The sequence below is a fragment of the Pituophis catenifer genome, unplaced genomic scaffold, assembly GCF_029215685.1.
Source record: "Pituophis catenifer annectens isolate HBS135680 unplaced genomic scaffold, rPitCat1.0.hap2 SCAF_2, whole genome shotgun sequence".
NCBI classification, from domain to species: Eukaryota; Metazoa; Chordata; class Lepidosauria; order Squamata; family Colubridae; genus Pituophis; species Pituophis catenifer.
In genome coordinates, this window is record NW_027256882.1 from 239,096,363 (window position 1) to 239,121,036 (window position 24,674).

At 36.1% G+C, this 24,674-nt stretch overlaps 1 protein-coding gene across 1 annotated transcript in view; it reads right to left on the reverse strand.

Moving 5' to 3' along the window:
- Positions 1-354: 354 nt before the first annotated feature.
- Positions 355-24,674, reverse strand: part of CHSY3 (chondroitin sulfate synthase 3) — a 60,163-nt gene continuing 35,843 nt past the window's right edge. Inside the window, exon 3 of the mRNA XM_070935675.1 lies at positions 355-1,917. Coding sequence (XP_070791776.1) covers positions 355-1,917 — 1,563 coding nt within the window. The remainder of the gene's footprint in view (positions 1,918-24,674) is intronic.

Genomic DNA, 24,674 nt, shown 5'->3' on the forward strand with positions numbered 1-24,674 from the left:
AGCATAAAGCACTTTTGTGATACCTTCACTGAAAAATATTTGTATCACATTAAGTTTGACAGACACAATCAAGATCAATATTGCATCCTGAAGTCCAAAGAGACTATTCTTCTGATGTGGTCGTAGTGATGGATGTTATCTATGCAACTGTTCTGTTGCAATGATTTCACACAGTTTATGGATCACGAGCAGAAAGACACATCAGTTCAGCAGGAATCTCCAATATTCCTAATAGATGTTTGTTAAAGGTCAAAGACAAATCCTTTGGAAGACAAGAGAAGTTTAAGAATGCAATGATGAAATGAAAAAGCAATGAGGTAAACTTCTCCTAGGAAGCCAGTCCCAGTTAAAATATCAGGAGAAAGTATGATTATACCTAAGACCTAAATGCTTTTCTAGCCATAATTCAGCTAGTTGCATTGCAGAGCCAAATGTACTTGCTTTAGACCCCAAGCACATCTTGTATTGTTTAGACTCTAGACTGGGATCACAATGAACCGGATGGAACACATGCACAACCCCCACTTCTTGGCTTCTAAATGCCTTCAAGCCAGAAGTTACCACTTTAGTAAAAAGGTCTACATCCTCAAGTCCCCAACCTTGAATTGAGGTATCAAATCCGCCTGCATTTATAAGATCACTTTTATAAATGCAAGTGATACCAAACCCATAATCTCTCCAAAATCCTGTTTTCTTAGTGAAAACAAAATAACTGTCCACAGGAGGGTGGTCTCCATAGGTTACTTTGGGGTCATACTGGCTGAAAATAATAGGGTAGTAAACTTGTTCTCCTTGGATGGTGTTAGCTCGACACCGCTGAAGAAAGTCAGGAGTAAATATTAGGTCAACATCACAGAATAATAGCAACGTATCATTATCAAACTGAGAGGAAGCCGTTTCAAGACCCAAACCTCTTGAAAAAGCTCCTGCCATAGGAATAACAGTGATGTCTGCCATTGGATACTTATTGCGATATGCATTGATCAATTCTATATGTTTACTGGACTCCTGACTAGAGTCTGGGCTAAAGAGAATAACCGCCAGCCGCACGTTCTGCTGTGTAACAAGGCAGGTCTTTTCAAAATTCTCCATAAATCTCAAGAAAATATTGTATCTTCCTGTGAGAGGGACAAGAATGTGTATCTTCTTGTTATTGCTTCCCCTTAATTCTTTGGTGTCTTTAAATGGTGAGAACATCTTCAGGGAATTAGAAAGGAAAGACAGGGATTGTGTGTCACTCTGCTCATTTTCCATCACACTTCTCACATCCAGTTCTTCTTCCTCTCTGAAAAAAGGTTTACTAAATAATTGTTGAAGGTAAGCATGTCTTCGAACTGGAACAGTGACCTTTCTTCCTTTGTGCCTTTTATATAAAAGCAGCAAGTCCAGTATATACTCTACACCGTGCAACGGGTCAACCCTGCGGTATCCATACTGTATTTCATTGAAGTCAATAAGTCTTCCTCTAGATTTAGAGTTCTCATTGATTATTTCCATTACCTGCATTACAGTGTCATCTAATGCTGCTCGCTGGATGTTATTAATGTTTTGTCTAGGTGGCTGATTCTCAGCTATTGAATAAAGGAGCTTTCCAGTCAGAAAATCCCACTCAATGACTTCATTCCTGTCACGGGGCTGGAAACGACTGAAAGATGGCGTCATTCCCAGAAGCTGATCTTCTTTGCTTATTTCATCATTACCGAACTTGCTCATGAGAGCACTTTCTCGATGGAGCTGGATGGTGCGGTAACGCAATTCTGAAATTTTGCGGGTCAATATGTAGTTATGAAGTCTATACTGATAGGCTGGTCTTTTATTTGGATGAAGTGTAATTGCAGTGTGAATTTTGCTGTTGTGAAGATCCTGTATGTAACCTTTCCGGTTGCGTTCATAGTTTTCATGAAACAATTGCTGCATCTAGGGAAAAAAACAGAATAGCATTGTATCAGGGAAATATTAACTAAACCATGTCAATTTAATTTTCAAGCATAACTATATTCATTATGGAGTTTATAGCAGGTTATTTTGGGCTATGTTTTGTTAGGAGATGAGATGAATTCAAAACATAATTAATCTAAACACATTCCTAAAAATGTTTTAAGAATTAAAATCAGAAAGGAAATCATATGCTTCATGGGGACAGAAGAGACAGAGGTCACCTGGTGATATAGTGGACTTGATAATTCATTAAGTTCTAGATCATATATAAATCCTGATAAAAATGCTTGAACTTCAGAGAGTATACAACCAAAATAATATTACATTGGTAGATTATATGGGTTGGTTAAAAAAATTGCAGAAGAGTGGGAACATATTTTCTACATTCTTATGAGGAATGTGACTATGCGGTAATAGTATAAATTTAGTTGAAAAGAAATTAAAGATATAAAAAATTAGTGTAAAGTTTTAAATATGGTCAGTGGCCAGAAAATGTCCGTCTTCTCTGAGGGCACTATTCAGTCAAGTGAATACTTTGAAAACAAAATAATTTGTAACTTCAATCTGTTTTTTAAAAAAACTTAAATAAAAATTCAGAAGTTTCTTTTAAGTGCTAACAGTCAAGATATGCAGAAGAATGACTCATACTTTGTTTCTGATTATTTGTAAAGAGATATCTTCCTAAAATTATACAAAGAACTAAAATCAAAACAAACCAAAATTCTGACAGGAAATTGTTTATAATAGCCCACGAGAGTAGTAATATAAATAACATAGGCAGTGAAGAGAAAAGTAAAAGTAAAATTATACAGCTCACTGAAAAGCTTCCTACATTTTAAATCAATATTAAAGTAAAAGTCATGAGTAATAGTATTTAACCTAGAGGAGCTTTTAATAATTTTTCATATTTATCAACTGAGGTGCCATTTTATTCCAATGTGCAGGGTTAAAGAAGAGAAGCAAATCCAACAATAAAGTTGCCCAAAAAACCTAATAATAAAAGCCATCACCACCTTCCATATTTTTACCTTCTCTATCTCACAGAGAGCATATTTAAGACTGGTGAAATATTTCTATTACAGAAATCACATATAACATAGTTGATGAAAGTAGTAAATTGAATCTCCCTAAATGCATCATTATTACATTTCATTTGTCCAAGGATAGGCAGTTTACAGGTTGATAACTGTGGCAGAAATATCTGCTTTACTATACTGGATTAATTCAGAGGTAATTCAAAGAATTTTTAGAAAGAATGAAGGGAATACTACGGTCTTGATGCCTACCACACTGCCATCAGTTCCAAACATGTGTCCAGTATACTGCAAAATATATATCAGTATCTTAATCAGTGTGGGAGATAAACCAAATAATGCCATGCTGATTAGCTCACTATTTGGAAGAACTAGTGCCCACTTCAATTAATATTTGTAGTAGAAGGAATGACAGAACCTGGAGATGGAGTGAAAAGGGGGATCAGCCTAGAATCCCTACATGACCACAAGCAAACTAAACCAACCTCCCCTTGAGTGCCATTGACCCTTATCTAATTCTAAGCAAGTGCTGACCATTAGTTAAGATTCCTGTCCATAGGCTTTTAGAAATAAATTAGCTTAATTCAGGGGTGAAATGTAAAATTTGTTACTACCGGTTCTGTGGGTATGGCTTGGTGGGGGGGGGTAATGTGACTGGGTGGGCGTGGCCAACTTTTTTTTTTTAACTTTTCAAAGCATTTTTTCTAATGCTTTGAAAAGCCTCTGCCGATCAGGCAACTCAGCTGGGATTGCCAGAGAGGCTTTTTAAAAAATGCCTCTCTGACGATCAGGCAACTCAGCTGGGATTGTCAGAGACTTTTCAAAGCATTTTTTTTTACCAACCCTTCAGCCCAGAGGTTGCAGAAAAAAAATACTTTGAAAAGCCTCTGACGATCGCAGCTGAGCCGCGTGATCATCAGAGGCTTTTTTTTTTTTTACTTTTAAAAGCATTTTTTTGTCGGAAGAGGTTGTAGATGATGATGATCTTGTGGCTCAGCTGGGCATGGTGGGGGGGGGGTGCGCAGGGATTTTTGCTACCAGTTCTCCAAACCACCTGCCGCCATCGCTACCGGATCGGGTGATCCAGTCCGAACCGGGAGCATTTCACCTCTGGCTTAATTGAACCTTTAGATGTGGATCTATTTTTTTGCCCCTGACAATATCTCACACAGTGTTCCTTGCTATATTAAACTTATTTTTATTGTTAGATATAATAAAATAAAGCCTTAGTCCTTAATGCATAATCAATAGAATTAAGAGCAATTTCCTTTTAGCTAATTTTATTAACATTAAAATTTTATAATAACTTATGAACTTCCCTAGAGCCAAACATCCAATTAAAATAACATAAGCATGGCAAGATGTCTATTACAGTGTTTCTGTTAAAAGAAATTTTAATTATATTGCCATAATACTTTTCTACAGCCATATCTTTTTATTAGGAGATGAGATGAAAATACTCCATAATTAACATAAATGCATTACTAAAAACTTTTAAAAACTGAAATCAGACAGGGAATTGCATGCTTCATAGAGATTGAAAAAAAACCTATTTATTTGATACTGATAACTAGGGGGAAAAGAGGGAGGGGAGCTACATAGCAGATTTAGAATGCACTAGCTTAAAAACAGCTCCTATACGCCTGAGGCACTTTTTAATATCTTAGTAATATAATGAAACATAACAAATAGTAACATTTTCTCTTTCCATTGTATCCCCTCCTTCTTTCTCACAAGTCCATTTATAAAACTGTACCTTGAGGTCCTGTTAATCCACTCTCTAAAGATTTTTTTAATTATTGACTGTAGACCCTCATTTTTCTGTTTATGTACACACTTAAGGAAGCCTAGAACAATTTTTAAAAACACACATTATAATTAACACAATTAAAAACATGGACAAGCAAGTAGATCTTCTGTTCCAAATATAACTCCATGTCATATACCACTAATCCAAGACTTTCTCTCTCCCCCAGTCTGAAACTAGGGCAAGAATCAGAAGTACATGTCCCGGCCCATGGAGAAGGGAAAAGGTAAGATGAGGGGGAAGCTTCATAGTCCTGCACAGGAGTGAGTTTGGGCTGTTGCTGTGAGCAAAAAGGCAGTGGCTTGACAAAAACCACAACATATCCATGTGTAGCCAGAGTTTTATCACATCAAAATTGTTTGTGTCCCCTGGAATTGCCACCCACAGTTTGAAAACTCTTGCTATATTAAGTGAAACAAATTGTAATCAGGGTGGATAAAAATTGATGATTTAAAAAAAAAATCTTTTTTACTTACCATATTTTTTGGACTATAAGAAGGTCCAAAGTGTAAGGCACATCTAGCTTTTGGGGAGGAAAACAAGGGAAAAAAAATCTCCTTCTGCCTCCCAGCAATTTATCTCCTTGCAGCAAACAGCAAACAGCTTGGTCAGTTTCAGCACTACCTGATTTAGTACCAGCAGCTGATTGGCGGTTGGATTGATGTTCTAGAATTCTGCCTATCAGCTGTTCCAGCTGGCGGGGATAACCACCGCCTGTCACCGCCCATTGCTGCTGTGGCCTATTGCTGCCTCCGCGTACCCTGTTTTTGGCCTCCACATGTCTCATTTTTGGCCCGTTCCAGGAGGCAGGGATCACTGCCACCACCTATCCCCGCCAGCTGGAATGGGCCAAAAAGGGGACGCATGGAGGCTGAAAATGTGGTGTGCGGAGGCGGTGATAGGCAGCAGCAGTGATGAGTGGTGACGGTGTTGGCAATACCTGCAGCCTGGAACAGCTGATAGGTGGTATTCCGGGAAGCCGATCCAACCGCCAATCAGCTTCTTGTGCTAAATCAGGCTGTGCTGAAGCTGACCAGGCTTTTTGCTGTTTGCTGCAAGGAGGTAAATTGCTGGGAGGCAGAGACTGAAGGTTGGGGGCCGGCGGGTGGGCGGGGTTTTTATTCACGTTATAAGATTCCCAGACATTTCCCCCCAAGTTTTTTTTTGGGGGGGAATGCATCTTATACACCGAAAAATATGGTAAATCAATTTTTTTTATTTTTATAAAATTTATTCTAATAAAATGCTTTTGGAGTAAAAATCTATCTAAAGATAGTTTTCTATTTAAGATACATTAATAATTTAGTTTATTCAGCATGAAATTGAGCTTAGTTATGTAGCATGAGGTTTATATTCTGAAATATTTACAGTTTTGGTAAACTCATTCAGTGAATCCAAGTTCTGCAAGCTAAATAGGAAACCTTCATTTAATTTGCAAATAATAATTTGAAATATTCTTACTACCTGCAAGAATGAGTCCTTACATTTAAAGAGCACCTATCATTTCAGATCCATAATGGCAGTGCCTGTTAGCAGGCATCCACTCAGTTGCTGCCCGCCATGTCCCTCATCTTGTTGTGTCACAGCTGCATCAGCAGCTATCCCATTAAAGTGAATGGGACTATCAGTGAGTTAACAGCGGATCACAGGAGCTGCTACGGTATAGAGATGACAGTTGCTCTTTAAAAATCATGATTTAAATCGACTTGATTAAAATCAGATCCACCCTAATTCTAACTGTAAGCTACACTGCAACTTTTGTATTAAAAAACACATGCACCCTGTAATGGTATGTGGGAAAGCCCTTGGGAGACTGGATGAAGTGGTGCTACTTAGGGAATAGACAGAGGAAGAGACTCATAAGGGACCCTCCCTATTTTCTTGGAATATAAAAGAAATAGCAGGAGTTTTGTGCTTTCAGACTTATAAGATTGTTTTAATGTAGGCTTAAAATAATGTAGAATTAGTTCATCTGGTTGTGTTTCCTGTCTGATTTACCTGGTAAGGCTGAAAAAAACTGCATACAGGATAACTCATTAAGATGCACATTAGAAGTTTATTATATATATATATATATATATATATATATATATATATATATATATATTAATTTTAATACATTTTCTATCCTACTATTCATGATAAATTAGTTTCCACTTTCACTAATTTTAATGTGCTATTATCACTGTTCTATATGGCTAGATGCAAATATTCTATTACTTACAATATTCAGAAACAGCAATAGAAATAGTAATTGGAATAATCAATTTGATAAAGTAAAAGGTGATCCAGAATTAATAATGGGAATGTTATTTATAAAAAAACTTTCACTGCTGGAAACATAATTGTCTGTTTAAGCACACCTACAGAATCATTTGCAGTTGCAATGATTTTCAAATTAATCTGTGACAAATTAATATACATGAAAAATATATTAAAACCAAAGAAAAAATATAGAAAGAAATGATTTCCATCTTCATAAAGACAAGTGCAAACACATTCTCTAGTATTTCAACTTCATCCCATCTCTTATCTATTAGCAAATAATAAAGCCTCATTATTCAATCTTATTCAGCAAAACTCTATTAAAGATCTACCAGAAATAACAGTATTTATTTATCTAATTTAGAAACTGCCTATCTTCCTCAGATACACACACACTCATACACACACACACTTTAAACAAGTAAAACAATTTCTTGTTACCAGAAACCAGCTACCAGAAACAACATACTTAAAACTGTAATCTTTTAATCCCTTCAAATGACGTCCCACAAATTAATTTCTTATCACCATCGTCTCTCAATTTTAATACCATAGTTTATCACTTTCTCTACAAACGCAACAGAAACACTCTTCTTCCCATGCTGTACATAAACAAATACTGAAAACCTCGTCATTCAGTTCTAGTCAAGAAAAACCCATTAAAAGCTAGTTTTTTTAAAAAAAATAACACGTATTTTAACATTGGTTGAATAAGCCAATTTTGTAAATCTTTGTTTTACTTTAAAGGTATTGATGTTTATGTTAATTATCATAATCACTGTCCATATTGAAAGGATAATTTATACCAAATTTGTTAATGTAATATTTTTATGAAAACTGAACTATTAAAAATTAGATAGGGATGGCAAAAGGGAGGGGGGATTTATGACCTCTCTCATTATGGGGAGGATCACTCAAGGGTAGGATTAAATTAGGCTTAATCTGCTATGCCAAAATTATCTCTGACTCTACTAATGCTAATGCATGTTTTTGGAACTTTTCAGAGATGCAGAATTGAAGAGAAAGAACTGGAGAAAACAACAAAATACAAAGACTTGCAAACAGAAACAGAATGACCGTGACAAAAGAAAGTAGTGTCAAAAGATGCCTGGGGTCCAATCCAAAAACATATGGAGCACCAATTGAACATTCTCGACATTGACAAAATCACTACCAGTCAACTACAAATGACAGTTTTACTTGGAAAAGCTTACATCCTGCAGCAATATCTTTAAACACCATCAAACAACATCTCCCTCTGCCTGGTCCTTGGGAAGGACTCAGTAAGTGGATAAAAATGTCAAATCCAATGAAAACATCTGGCTGGCTGTGCAATTATCTGTAACAGTAATAGAGTAGGAACAGTTGACCCAGATGGAACTTTATAACTTAGTTTGAAAAACAAACTAATGACAATATACCATTCTGTACATCCAAAAACCAATATTAGTCAGACATATTTACCAAGAATCAAAGGAGGCAGAGAACTCCTGCAGGTGAACCAAACTGTGAAAAAAGGTGCCTCGAATGACAATACTAAGACAAACTAAGAAGCCTTATTGAAAGAAGTCAACCAAAGAAAGCTCTTGAAAACAACAAAAAAGAAGGCCAAGTATAGAAAAGAAACAATAAAAAAAAGATGTATTAATTGGATAACCAGTCAATACATGGTCAGGTTCACTCATTATTTATATATATTTTACATACATCTGCCAATGTTGATGGGAGTGTAGTTTTGTCCTTGGTGATTTTTTGATTGGGTATTATTTTCTGCTTGTTGGTCTACTGATAATCTCTGCTCATCTTGGGTGTACAGTAGGCTGCTAGAGAGGATGTGTCCTGATCTTTGGTTTCCTTCTTAGCTTTTTTATTTTCTCTCTTGAATTATGTGTAAATGTGATTTATCTTTATGTGTCTATTGATGGCTTTTTTTACCATACACACTTTTCGTCATTCTCATAGCATTCGTTACTTTTATGTTTAGCCTGATACACCTAGCTCTAAATTCCATATAACAAAGCCAGTAGAAACACATTCATTCACAGCCATTTTCATTTATTTTTCACAATATTTCCCATTATTAGATTTGTGTTTTAATATTTCTTCATCCATTTCCTTAGTTTAGTAAATGTTTTGTTTATTGTTACTTTTATCTTTTCAACCAAAACTCTGCTAAACTTCTACTCAGACAAGCTTAGATAACTAAACCTCTTGCATTCACTCTTGCTGTCTTTCCTTTCTGTAAGGAACTGATAATATTCTTCAATTGTCGAGCATAAATGCAGTCTTCACAATATATTAAACAAGATGTACATCACTCCATAAGCAGGCTTTATTTTTTATAATAACTGCATTTGTATGGTCTATACTTGTGTTAACTTTTTTCAACATTCTCACAGTATTTATTACTTCCTGTCATTATTTCCCCCCATGGACACTAAGATTCATAATCTTCATTTCAACTGCCTTCTTTGTCTTCACATTTTGAGACTTCAAAATGTTTTTAAAAATCAGTTGCATTATTCCTCATGCATCTATAGTAACTACTGTTGTGGGTTTTTTCAGTTCTTTTTGAAATATTTAAAAGCCATATTCAAATTTCTGATATATTAAACTGAAGAATTGCATTACGTGTTTCACCCCATATTGTTACATCAGTTATTTTTAAGTGCATTCACAGTTTTAGAGGCTTGTTTATCCCTTTTTACTCTCTTCCACTTTGAGTTTTTGTTTGTTTCCATAAAAATTACATTGCAATTTCTTGTCCTTTAATCTGCAACGATTTTTGCTCTCATTTGATACATTCTGTCTATCTTCCCCCCCCACCATATGCACTATAAATCTTTCCATTGTCTTCATTTTTTGCATCTAGTTAATTTCTTTTTCTTAAGTCAATGCCAGAAAAGAACTGTTCAGTGAAAAGTCAGCAAAAAATGGAAAATGATTTATTAATACTTATGGTAAGAAAACAAAACCATAAACATACTTTCTAGATTTTGTTTATATAATGCATGAAGAAGGTAGAAAACTTGCAATAATGAATTGGTTAACATCTGACTATTTCATTTGTGTTCATTAAAAATGACTTAAGTGTGTAATATTTTATCATAGAAAAGCATGTCAACTACCCTAAAATACAATTAATTTCACTTAAAAGGATTTGATTTACAATTAATTTTAATTAAGGGGATTTAAGAGAAGAATCCATTGTGGAAAGAACAACTCCTGAGTTAGGTCATTAATGTACAACTCAAGATTTGATGAAAATCATCATTGTATGAATAAAAATCCATTTAGACTACTAGGAAATTATAACTACAAAACAATATGTGAACAATAATGCAAACTCAACCATATAAACCAGAGACAAATAATCTAGTTCTTCACACATCTAAGACAGAGCTAACATTGTCAGTCTATGAAGGTGTTTTAGTAACTGATAGATACCTGCTTTTTTCTTAGTCTTTTCTATATAATTTTTTTTGTGATAAGGACTACTTAAAAAGTGAAAAATAATTGTATTACCAGTCCATTTACTATAGACAATACAAATGCTTTTCATATTATTAGAAAGAAAAATATCTGGGTACATCTATGAAGTCACTAGGACTCAATCTCATGTTTGTTTTTTAAATACAAATAATTAAACTCAGAAAGCCCCACTAATGAAAATTGTAGATACAGTAGTGGCCAAAATTGTGGAAACCTTTTGGGGAAAGTGTATTTTTTAAAACTAGCTAATAACACCACTTTTTTTGGAACAGTACTAAAAATTATATATCAATGGAAGATAATTTGGTCAAGAATGTAATGCAATAACTTTTTTGAAGGATTTGCTATTAGAATAGCAGTTACAGTATAAAGAAGAAAAGCGAAACATGTAGAAAAAACGAGATATACAAAAATTATCATGTCAGTTAATACCTAGTTGGGTAATCTTTAACATGAATTACAGCATTACAATGTCTTCCCATGGAGTGAACCAAGTCTTTTAGTTCTGCAGCTGTTATAATGTGAAACCAAGATTGAATTCTATTGCTTCTATTAACTGGGTTTTATTGCTGGGTCACTTCTGATTAATAAGTTTCTTTAGTCAGCTCCATAGATTTTCAATTTGATTAACCCAAGGTCTGGGCTATTCCCAAGTCATTCCAGCAGTGGAATATGATTATCTTGAAACTCCCAAAAAAGTGGTGTTATTAGCCATCAAACTTCAAAAATACACTTTTCCCAAAAGGTTTCCACAATTTTGGCCACTACTGTACAGTATATTGTTGTTTCATAAATTCTACATAATTGCTTGTTTAGATTATATCTTTCAGAGTCTAACATTTGAAATTTTTAGGCTAAAATAGTGCAATGTTTAGAACATTTCTTCTTCACCAGAATTCTGTAGAACTAATCAAATCCAAATGCATTGTGTGTAATGTTGGAGTTTATACACAAGATGTATTTATCAATCAACCATACATTTTGGGGCACATCATTTGCTGTAGAAAACTGGCAAAGCACTCTAATACAAAATGAAACACTGCAAATAGTTTTTGACATTTTCAGGAAGTCTAGCAACTCTAAACCACAAAATCTATTTCATGAGCACAACTGCCAAAGCTGCAGCTTGTAAAAATGAATAAAACATTTGATATCAACCACTAAAGTCAAAATTATCCAATTTTATACAATTATGCATATTTTATTTAGGATGCTTTTTATAGGCAATTAATATTTATTTGTTTATTTATGTACCATATTTTTTGCACTATAAGATTCACCTGACCATAAGACGCACCTAGGTTTAGAGGAGGAAAACAAGAAAAAAATATGAATATGGAGTGCCGTCTCACTGGGAATATGAAGCACCGAATACGGAGCAATAGTGTAGTGAGGTCAGGAGGCCAGGTGTCCTCTCATGTACCAGCTCTGCTTATTGACTCCTGCACTGCGGAAAAGAGACAGAAGAGACTGGCAATAAAAAAGACAGGTATGACGCAATATTTGCTCCATAAGACACACAAACATTTCCACCCACTTTGGGGAGAGAAGTGTGTCTTATGGAGCGAAAAATACAGTAATTTATTAAATTTCGATGCCACCCATCTCACTCATACAGCGGTTAATATACTATTCCATTATTTTATGAGCAGAATATTATTTCAGTCTAGAACAAAATAAATAATACCAATGCTACATAAAATTGTTTAATAATTGTGAAGTTTGAAGAAAACCCTGTAGCCTTTTGAGTGTTAGACTGATGTCATGTGGTACACAACATTGTTCATTTATTCTCTCAAAGATAATCACTATTGTATTGCCATTCTATACCTCAGATAATATTTTTTGTTTTATCCATAAATACAATGGGTATTTGACAAGGGCATTTTTTTATTCCTAACATCTATCTATCTATCTATCTATCTATCCATCCATTCATCCATGTCTATCTAATCTCCTCTCCCTCTCATTTATATAGCCATCACAAAGAAGTGGTTATTGGCAGTGTACAACTTTAATATCTAACATCATTAAATATTAAAACATTAACAATTATAAAAAGAGATAAAAAACCAACAATAATAAATGAAGAAGTGCTAATAGTAATGGAGCTCCCTCACTAGTTCACCAGTCTTCTGGGGCTCCCAGTTTTGTTGGCATAACCAGGTCTTGAGGGAGAAGGGCAGAGAAGATTGCACAGTGGGGATTACAGAAGAAAGAGCCCACTGCCTAGGGTTGTGTTTTTTTGTGTTTTTTTCCTCCATGTTTTGATGTAGCAACTGTTCTGCAGTAAATTATGCCTGGCTAGAGAAACTAATAAGCTGCCCAAGAATCCTACCCATTTATAAATCTCCCAAGAAAGGAGTTATTGTTACATTTGGATATTAACTGTTCACTCTTTATGCATGAAGAAGGAGGAAGGAACTGGAGAGGTGTTACTGAAAGCAATAGATACTGATCTCAACTAATATTTGGAAGAACAAATATTTGAAGGTATTGTGTACATCCATTAAAAATCATTTCACAAAATGTCTCCACCAATCCTTCCAGATGAATCTGGCATACATGTTTCAACAGATTTACAGATAAAACAGATTTAAAGTATTTCTGAACACAAAAACATCTATTCAGGGCCCACATATGACCAGTGTTTTCATCCATATTTATTACACTGCACTTCACACTGAGAAGCAACTCTGTGAAAAAAAATCTAGATACACCAAAGAAAAGAACTGTACAAATTTCGTAGAGTTCATTTTTGCTGTCTTTATTTACAGTACTACAGGTAGTCCTCGACTTACAACCACATTTGAGCCCAAAATTCCATTGCTAAGTGAGTCAGTGAAGTGAGTTTTATTCCATTTTACCATCTTTCTTGTCACGGTTGTTAAGTGAATCACTGAAGTTCTTAAGATAGTAACACAGTTGTTAAGTGAATCTGGATTCCCCATTGTCTTTCCTTGTCAAAAGATTGCAAAAGTTGGACACTTCATCTCTTTTCTGGGATAATAAGGTAATCTAGGTAATCACATCACTCTAACCTGTTCTTTCTGTATTCACCATATTTGCCCAATGAATGGCTATGAAAACATGGCTTTTGTTATTTCATAAAGGTTTTGTTTTGTTTTCTGATTGTAAGTACTTGATTTAGATACCTATTTGCTTCAGTTCATCATTTGATATTATGCTGAATTCAGTATCAGTCTGTATTAATTAAGCAGTATTATTGTTCTCTTAGGCATGCTTACATTCTGCTATTTTCATTTTTTCTACAGATATGAATCATCCATTGCTTCTTGTCTTGTCTTCTGGTGCTTTGGAAAATAAGTTGTCTCCCTTCTTTGTGGCACCCCCTCAAATACTGGAATACTGCTATCATGTCACCCCAATCCTTCTTTTTTCTAGACTGGAAAACTCAATTTCTGCAACCAATCTTCACATGTTTTTGTCTACTCTTAATTATCTTAGTTGCTCTTTGCATTTTTTCCAAAGTCTCAATAACCTTTTTTGTAATGTGGTGACCAAAACTGAATGCAGTATTCCAGATGTGGTCTTAACTAAGGATTTATAAAGTGGTACTAATACTTCAGGTGATTTGATTTTATACATCAGTCAATGATCTAAATAGTTAACAATACTCTTATAAGAAAGATGCTTATAGAATGGTATAGAATTTTCATCTTCAAATATCTTAGATCGCTGAATGACTGTACAGTACATTCCAAAATATCTCAGCTTAAGCCATAAATATTAACATCCTAAGTTTATATAAAATAATGAATTAGCTAAAATTTACCAGCTGTCATTCTGTACTTAGTCACGAGCACCTACCTATTTCTGATTTATTACCTCATCAATTTTTGCATCTTGTCTATATGTTTATGCAGCAATTGCTTTCATGGCCTTAGTCTTTTCAATGCTATTCTTATGAAGATCAATACTAATGCTATTACATTGTTAAGTTAAAAGGGGGCTCTATGCATTTTGCTATTTTTAAAATCTAGGATATTCATATGTTTGTGTGAGTGTGAGTGCATACACCTAGATACTTTAACCCTTAACTAAGAGTAAAAGACTGTAGCATAATTTGCTGAAAGGTTTTTCAATGTAGTAAGAAAACATATTAAGGCAAACATTTGTTCTGAACTTCTTACATATGTTGCTTCAGCAGTAGCAGAAAAAATTGGACATTTGCCAAATTAATGAGTTACAGAACAAATAGTGTCCCACCATCTGCAACAAATAAGTAATAATTTTAAAAATGAATGGGAAAAACTAGCTTTTTATTTCTACCATGTGAAAGAGAAAAAATGTTCTACATTATTAAAATGGAAAACAGTCATGGGAAATTCTGCTTAAATATAGTTTGAGATATTTCCTCTTTGATTTACAGTTGATAAATTGTGCCCCTTACCCACTGCAGAATGAAAAGAAATGAATTCAGGATAAGCAAATTAACAGACAGATCTATATATAACAATATTTTGTCTCTAAACCTCTGCTTTTTTGTCTTCTACGTGTATTTCTGCTTTTTTGTCTTCCTGTCTGTTCTTAGACAAAAACTTAGACAAAACACTTATTCACAATCTAAATGTATGCTTATATTTTTTGAAAAAAAATTAAAAAATCTTGTTCTAGGAATTTGTTTCTAACTTTAATTCTGTATACAGATTCACAAAAGTAAGCTTTACTAAACTCTATTTCAGATCAAACATATTCAAAAATAATCTAGGTAAAGCAGAGCCAAATAGTTTAAGACAATTAAGTTTTTATATATTACCATATGTGAAATTGAATTATAAAGCCAGTTTTATTGTGCTGGCTTGAATTATATTAACTGATTAGTTCCTTTCTCTCTTCGAATGTTAGAAGAGATATTTATGTAACCAACCAAAGTAAAATAATTGACAATATTTCATTGTCTCAATATCTAATATTTGGAAACTGAAATATTCACCATCTGAATTCACTAGAATTGTCTTTATTTAACTATAAATAAAGTATGAACTTTATCTCATTCCTAGTGATGTCTATCTCCAGGATTACTTGTACCAATTAACTTAATTCTTGAGCTGTATTTCTGCATCTTAAACTATTAAAGTGAATAGAGAGAGCACAGCTAAATGACGCATGCTGTCATCATCCCATATTCTCTGGCATGAAAAGTGTTTCTTCAAATGATTGATTGGCAATCTGCCATTTGAGCTGTTCACATAACAGTCATCACATCAAGAAACTAAAGGCATGAAACTCAGGAAGAGAGAGAAAATGTATTCAAAGGAAGGATGGCAATTGATCAAAAGTAGACAAGATATATAGAATGCACCATGGAAAGTGGTCACAACTCTAATATCTGCATTCTGCAAGATATGATATCCTTTTCATTATCATATCTTCATGGATCCAATAAATTCATCCCTACTCAGAATTGTATATCTCCTCATGCAATTTATTTTTCCTTCCAAATGAAGTGACTTTGGAAATATCTGGTGCAGATAAAGTACCAAGAGCTGTGTATTTCCTTAGATATAAAAAACACTTATTTTTTCACAGACACTATAGCTGCATTTATAACTAGTATAGTTTGATCCTAAATATTTATAGGAACTGGTGTTCTCTAAAAATAGTAATATACATTCTTTCATGGACATGCAGCCTTGTACACAAGCTGCCAGAGAGCAGCTTTGTACAGAAACAGCCATAAATAGGGCATCAGCTTACCATCTTCCTTTAAATTGACAAATACAACAACCACTGCCACAGTTCTTCCTGCTATGTCAGAGATTTAGCTCTAGACCAGGGATCTCCAGCAGGGGTGGGTTCCAAATTTTTTTACTACTGGTTCTGTGGGCGTGGCTTGTTTGGTGGGCGTGGCTTGGTGGTCATGTGATTGAGTGGGAGTGGCTTGGTAGTCATGTGACTGAGTGGACATGGCCAACTCGAAGTCACTCACTGCAAGGTGGGACAGCATTTCCTACATACCTCCCCTACCTTGGGCTGACAAAATAAAAGCCTGCCTGCCGAGCAGCCCAGACTGGAAAATGGGGGCAACATGTGTGTGTGTGTGTGTGTGTGTGTGTTCCTCTGCAAGGACTTGGAGGCAGACACCACATCTCTGAGGAAAAGAGGAGGCTGGGAAGCCCTGTCCCCTGGGAGAGGACTGCGGAGGGATACCCCACACGTCCATTGCCCTTGCTGCCACTACTTTTGCTGAAGAGGTGGCGGAGAAGCCCTGGCTGTCAGCTGGGAGAGGAGGACCGTGGAGGGACACCCACACACACGTCCCTGTTGCCGCTACTTTTACTGTCAGCTTCTCAGCGCTCTTAAAGTCAATCTTGAAGAGCTGGAAGACATTTCCTAGATTGCCGCCAAACTCATTGTTCCAGCCTTCCAGCTTTTCAAAATCGACTTGAGCACCAAGAAGCCGAGAGCAAAAGTAGCAGGAGTAGGGGCAATAAGGGCACGTACGCATGTGTGTGTGTCCCTCCACGGTCCTCTCCTGGGTGACAGCCAGGGCTTCACCACCACTTTTCCTCAAAGGCGTGATGCCTACCTTCCTTCACATGCAGTGCACATGTGCAACAGCCCTGGGACAGCCCTCCCACAGCACCACCGCTATCGCCACCCCTCTCAGCTCCAGCACAGCGGCTTCATCTCTCCGTAGAGCCATCCACCCACCCACTGGCCAGGCCAGGCTGGAAGCAGCACATTTCCCATCATGGGCTGGATGGGCAACCCCACCTTGGAAGGCATGGATGTGGGGACTGCCAGGAAAGCAGGCAAGCATGGCAGGGCCACAGGGAAGGGAGTAGGCTGCTAGCTCTCTTCCCCATGGCCGGGCAGCCCCCACATGCCTGCCTGCCTTCCTGGCGGTCCCCATGGCCAGACCCGCTTGCCTGCCTTCCTCTCCCACCACCGCCTCTTCGTTTGGCTGCTTACCTTCCACAGCGGCTGGTCCAGAGTTGAAGTTTTCGGCGGCCTCCAGCTAGTCACTGCTGCTGGAAAGCAGCTGGCAAAGGAGCCTCGGATAAGCCGCTTTCTCTGCAGGCCGCCAAAAAGTACTGATGGAAAAAGCTGCTGTCGTTGCCATGTTCTTCGTGCATGCTCATCTCATTGGACTTGCAAGGCAATGGGATGCAGTGCGTGAAGAACATGGTGGCGACAAACATGGCGGCCAGGGTGAGCAAGCAGCAACCAGGGGACCAGTTCGGGAGTGTGACCTGCCCGCCATCACTAACAGTTTGGCAACCTTGGCCAAATTTCCACCAACTGTTCGTGCAAACTGGTGAGAACCGGTAGCAACCCACCACTGGTCTGCAGCCCCAAGTCTGTGAACCAGCACTGGTCCATGGAATGCCAGCAACTGGGCCTTCCAAACAAGGGAAGGCCCCAGGCAGCAGACAAAACCATGCCACCTTTGGTCTACAGAAAAACCTTTCTCCACAGAACCGGCCCTTGGTGCCCAAAAGGTTGGGGGGCACTGCTCTAAACCTGGGTGTGGCAGAAGTAACATCAGCATCACTCCTGTATTCAGCTCCTGGGGCCTATCCGCTTTCTGCCAAGTGTGGCGGCATTGCTTCATTTCTCTAAGCACTTTTTGATATGAGAGCCGTCCTAGACAAACTCCATAGCGAGCAGCAACTCCAACCAGCCTCCTGCCTCTAAGACCAAAAGTTGACCTGAAGATCAAAGAGAAATAACAAAAAAGCAGGTCTGTTTCACTGTAAAGGACTTCTGTTTAATTAAATTGTGTTTAGTGGTTTAGCATCATATTCTCCATTTTTTCCCCTGTGTACACCAGACTAGTATGCACAGCATGTGGCCCCCAAGCAACCCTGTGTGGTCTGCCTGTGTTTTTTGAAAAATAACCAATCTATTGCCAGCAAATGTTACTGCCATCATGAAGGAATGCTGCAGCCTCATCTGCTGTAAAAAATGTGCTCCTTAATCCCTCCAAAGCCCCAGGCCTCATCAGCATTGTCAACTTCATCTCTGCTCCATGCCACTAGCCACCAAACAGATGATCGGCACACCAGCTATTCCTTTGTGGCAATTATTATTACGAATATCAGTGTGGTGCCTTGCCCTCTGAGATTTGCCAGCCTGCGCTAAGCTTTCATATCATAATGAACTAGTTCTCACACAGCCCTTGTGATTACTGGAGCTTGAGATACCTGCTCTATATCTTAAATCCTCTTGGGATGAGAACTATAACCTAAGCTGTATGTGTTTCTTCCTGAATTACGCACTGTTCTTATGAGCACAGCTGTAACAGTCATCTGCCCTGAGCCAAAGTTGTCCTTTGTATTAGATTTGTAGTGCAACAGAAGGCACATCAATACAAGAAATCTTTAATCCAGCCAGCCATGGCATTTTGTATAAAAAACACATGAGGAAACAAGCAATGGGTTCTGCCATCAGAGATAATAAATATGACCATACACATAATCATATTGCACGATCAAGACAAGAGGTTGCATAAATTCAAGAGGATTCATATGAGTTGCCAGAATGTTCCATGAAACTCTGCCCAATTCTGCCCAAAGAACTGCATCCCTATGAGGTTCAAGAAATAGAATAAAAACAGAAGTAAATTACGAGCGTAGATCTATGTCAGATTTTACTGAACAGCTGTAAATTTTCAGGAAAAATAAAACATGATTTTCCCCCCTCAAAAAAAGACACACTGCAAAAGATGTGTTAGGCACACTTTATTGAACTAAGTTCACTTCTACTCTTTTTGAAATTTGAAGAACATTATATCCAGACTCAGTAGTGCTTAAAATAGGCTCATGGAAGTGAACCAGATATAATTAACTTTAATAGTACTATCTTAAACTATAAAAATATTAGTGTGTCTGATGATAAGAGTATTTATTTTGAATTTGACTGCAAATATGTAGCATGAATTAAGATATGCATAATTTATAGAAACATTTATTAAAATTAAGAACACAAAGAATTAACAGAATGTTTCTGTCACTTGAGGTAGATGTATATTTTTCATATTAAGTTAAAGATAATGAGCATGCATGTCAAAGCATATGTACAAGATATACCCTTTAAAATTTATTTTTAAAATGGTTGTGTTTATTAAGTAGAATATCTTATTTATTTTTATTTTTATTTTTTTATTATTTTAATTTGATTTATATGCCGCCCTTCTCCGGAGACTCAGGGCGGCTTACAGTGCGTTAAGCAATAGCCTTCATACTTTTGTATATTTATACAAAGTCAGCTTATTGCCCCCACAAACTGGGTCCTCATTTAACCTACCTTAGAAAGGATGGAAGGCTGAGTCAACCTTGAGCCTTGGAGAGTTTCGAACCAGCAGTAAATTGCAGGCAGCTGTGTTAATAACAGGGTGCTTTAAACCACTGTAGTACCAAGGCTCTTATAAGTGTTATCCTATACTTCATTAATAAATATATACCTATTGGGAAAAATAATTCTAGTTTACATAGAAAAATATAATGAAACGATTCTGGGAAAGATTCTGGATTTCACTTTGTTATGATTTTTGTATAATGATAGATTTGTATCCTAGTTCAATGTTGTTTCTCTCAAATCCTATTATGCTGCCTCGGCATGGTGACAGTGGGACATTACTGGAAGGGATACGTAAAGAGTATTAGGAGTGTATGCCAAGAGTATATATACCCAGCTGGGTTACCCAAAAGTGTGAACATCACAGCAGCTGCCAGGCTAAAGCTAGAAGTAGCAATGGTATAAAAAAATACTGCTGGAGGTAAATCACAAGTAAGTCACAGGACAAAGGCAGCATTTCATACTGTGGGAAAGAAGACAATAGTAATGGTTCACTGCTCCTGCATTTTACTAAGAAAACCACATGGACAGATAATACAAAGTGAACGATAAAATGTTGGAGGATGGACATTCAGGTCAGGAGGTACTCAGCATCCTACTGACGAAGAGCTGAAGACTAAAGAAGACTAAACTGGAATACTAATAGTGTTTATGATGAAACTGGATTAAAGCCTTTGGGATAATTGCTGATGTTGCCATAGAGGAAAAGAAAATGCAAATACTAATACAATCATAGTGGGAACATAGAATATAAGAAATATAAATAAGGGAAAGTACAACATGATGAAAGCTGAAATGAACTGATGTCTTAGGCATCGGCAAATTGTATTGGAATTAGACACATTCAGTCATAAGTTCAAACAATTTACTAGTAGAAATGAAAAACAAGGAAGAAAAGCCATTGCTTTTTTTAGTGACACAGCAAAGACCCAACCAACATCCAAATAATATCAATTAGACTTCACTTTAAAGGAAATCCTTTAATACAACAATTATCCATGTTTAAGTTCCAACTACCGATGCAGAAGGAGGTTATTGATGAGCTTTATTATCAAGTTTGCTTTAAAATCAACACAACATGTAAACAAGATTTGTGCTGCCTGCAGTTGAAGACTAGAATAACAAACTTGGAAATATTAAGAGAGGAAAACGTAATTGGACCATGTGGCCTAGGAACTGAAATGAAGCAGTACTAAAGAGGAAAATATAGTTCAAAATTTCAGATGTTCACCTTGCTAATCAAGCAAAAAATAATAATCTGAAAGATATTGATGCCAATTAATCTAAAGGTACTGCTGCTGGATATTTCTAGATAAATATATGGCAGATAATTGGCATTCAATAGATTAACAAAATATGAAATCAGAATTACACTAAAATGTCACTTTAAAGATTACATGGAAGAGAACAGAATGACATGAATGACATACTTATCCTAAGTGTGATGACTCAGAAACACTGCCCATTTCGTATTCTGAAAACAAAACGAATTAAATCTAGGAATTAAGCATGTACATAAGTTTGCAATGAAATAAACAGCCTGTAATTTATTTTTATATCTGAGAAGGAGAAGCTTCAGTTATCCTATGTATATAGTTGATTAAAATGACCTATTCCAATATATAGTTTAAACCAATTGCTCTTTCCAATTTACACATTCTGTACCATAGTAACAAACTGTTAGTTAGGCTAGGAAGTAAGCCTCATAATTTCTTATCTGGTATAAACCATTATGTCAAAGCAAAGGAGGAACTGACATGCTCAAATGTGAGACTAAACTGACTCATTCTCATAATGAATACATAAATTGTGATTTAATATTAGCATTTTTATGTTAAGGAGAAAGAAGGTGCAGAAAATGATTCATTAAAATGTTTAAAACATGAATTTATGATGCTCTGCGCTTAGAAATATAAAATACAGCAAACTTAAATAAAACTATACTATTAAAAATAAATCATTTCTAATCAGCTTGAAACATATTGCAATCCTAAAGGAGGAGGTAAAATGAATTAACATTTTAAGAGCTTTCTTGTAATGAACGTACCATTATTCTAAGAGCTGTGAGTCTATTGTTTATAAATTGTTGTGAAATCCTGAAATAATGTGCACATACACTTTATTAATTTAGAGACTAATGTAATTTAAACTTGTTAAAAATTGTATGTGAAAAGTAGAAGAATTATAAACATCCTAAGCATATTCTTTAAAAGATCAGAGTATTTAGATCTCTAAGGAAATCATGCTGTCCTTTATTTAATTCTTGATTAGACACAGCATTAATCCAGGAAAACCTGCTTACTTTAAATACATAGTTGATGGGATGTGATTACTTTCTGGTCAGTAGACTGCATGCACAGTAGATATATGTACAGAATATGTGCAGAAAAGAATTCACAATGGCAGGTTTAAAAGGCCAGGAACACTACTCCAAATCTAAAAAGACAAGAACTTGTTAAATAAAATAAAAGTTAAGACACTTAAACACAACAAGAAACAGTACATACAGTAGATTTACCATTTGACCTACTAGATACCTCCAACATTTTAGGTCAGAAGACAAATGAAATAAATAAATTTGCTTTTAAATTATGCAGCTGAAATCTAATCAAAATGTTTGCACTGATTAAAAAGTATTGCAGGTAGTCCTCGACTTACAACATTCAAAGTTATGATAGCAGTAAAAAAAGGGACTTCTGACTGTTTTTCACACTCGTGACTGTGGCAGCATCCTCATGGTCACATGATCAAAATTCAGATGCTTGGCAACTGATTCATATTATGCTGGTTGCAGTATCCTGGGGTCATGTGATCACCTTTTGCGACCTTCTGATAAGCAAAGTCCATGGGGAAGCCAGATTTACTTAACAACCTTGTTACTAATTTAACTGCAGTGATTCACTTAACAATGGTGGCAAGAAAGGTTGTAAAATGGAGCACTCAACAACTGTCTCACTTAGCAACAGAAATGTTGGGCTCAATTGTGGTCATAAATCGAGGACTGCCTGTAGTCTGATATTCTCTTACTTACTAGGTTTTAGTTAGATTATTAACTTGGCCAACATAAAAAATTAATATTAGTGATGGAATAGTAATGATGGAATGTACAGGACAATAACTGCAGAGCTATGTTTTGTGCAAGAATGAGATGATGAATAAAGTGCTTATGCTTCACCATAATTTGACAGATTAAAAAATAAAAATTTATAGAACAAGAAATGCGAGTAGAAACTTTTTACTTTTTATGATGACGTTGGCTGAGATCCCAGAACTGAAAGTTAAAATATTTACTTGGTTTATGGCAGAGAATCTTAGGTTAAATTGGCAGAACTATGCCTTTTAGTCCTAGAATGTATATTGGAATGGTCAGCATTAAACACATTTTCAAGAGCTCAGAGAACTGAATAACCATTTTATCAATGGTTAGAGAATAAATATGAAAAGTGGAAAAAAGCAGAGGAGTGAAATAGAGAAAATGTTTTAATAAAGTAAAATAAGTTAAAAAGAGGACTGTTATAGTATTAGGTATGGTATATATTACTATTAGTATTAAGAATAGATAAAATAATAAATATGACTGTAAATTGTAATTGTTATTGTATAAAATATTTGCACAAAATACTTGTAACCAGACGACACACTGTTTAGTGGAAGATGATGTTTGAAATCAAAATTTAATTTTTTTTTAAAAAAAAAAAAAGAGCTCAGAGAACTGAAGTGAACTTTAAGGTACTGTGATAGGAGCAGCTTAGATTTGCCAAGAGGAAGTTAAGATTTGTTGCTACCCATATTAAGAGCTGAGAAAGTGAATTAAACACTAAATAATCTTAACCTTACTCTCACAGAAGACTTCTGAGAGGCAAACCGTCCGGTGCGCTCACACAGAGCGGGCCTCCTCAGGGTGCCGTCAGCCAGACAATGTAGGCTGGCGGCCCCCAGGGGAGAGCGTTCTCTGTGGGAGCGCCGACCCTCTGGAATGGACTGCCCACCGGCCTCAGGACAGCCCCGGACCTCCTCTCCTTCCGCCGCGAATTGAAGACGTGGCTTTTTCACCAAATGGGCTGAATCCGTAAGGGTGACTTCAATTAATTTTAATAATTTTTAATTGATTTTAATTTAATTTCAAACTGATTTTAATTGTTTATGTAATTCCTTGTTTTGTTTTTGTAAGCCGCCCTGAGTCCTACGGGAGAAAGGCAGCATATAAATCACATAAATAAATAAATAAATAAATAAATAAATAAATAAATAAATAAATAAATAAATAAATAAATAAATAAATAAATAAATAAATAATGAGCTAATAAAATTAGGTAGTATGTACAGTAGAAATGGACTTCAAAGCTAAACTCTCTGGTGAAATCTACTGTTTGTCAAGGTTTTTCCAGACCAGAACTAGTGATCCTTCCTTTAAGGGAGAGGTGGTGCCTCCAGCCTTAAAAAGGCTATGGTGTCCCCCCTCGTCAATAGGCTCTCTTTGGAAAACTGCTCTGTACACTTCCCCTGCTTATCAGTTTGCTTCCAGGTGAGATTCGGGTGCTGGTTGCAGACTATAAAGCATCACACAACATATGGCTCAAGATTCGGGTGCTGGTTGCAGACTATAAAGCATCACACAACATATGGCTCAATTATTTGAAGGACTGCTTATGTTTTACAGTGCCTGCCATACAATATTGGCATGCTCCAGGTTTCTTCAATTAAACAACACCATCTATCAGGGCCCAAGAAGTATGCACTATAACATATGGAACAAAATCCTCTTTAGAGATTTCAATTCTGGCTCTCCAGAGTCAAGTGGAATTGAACAT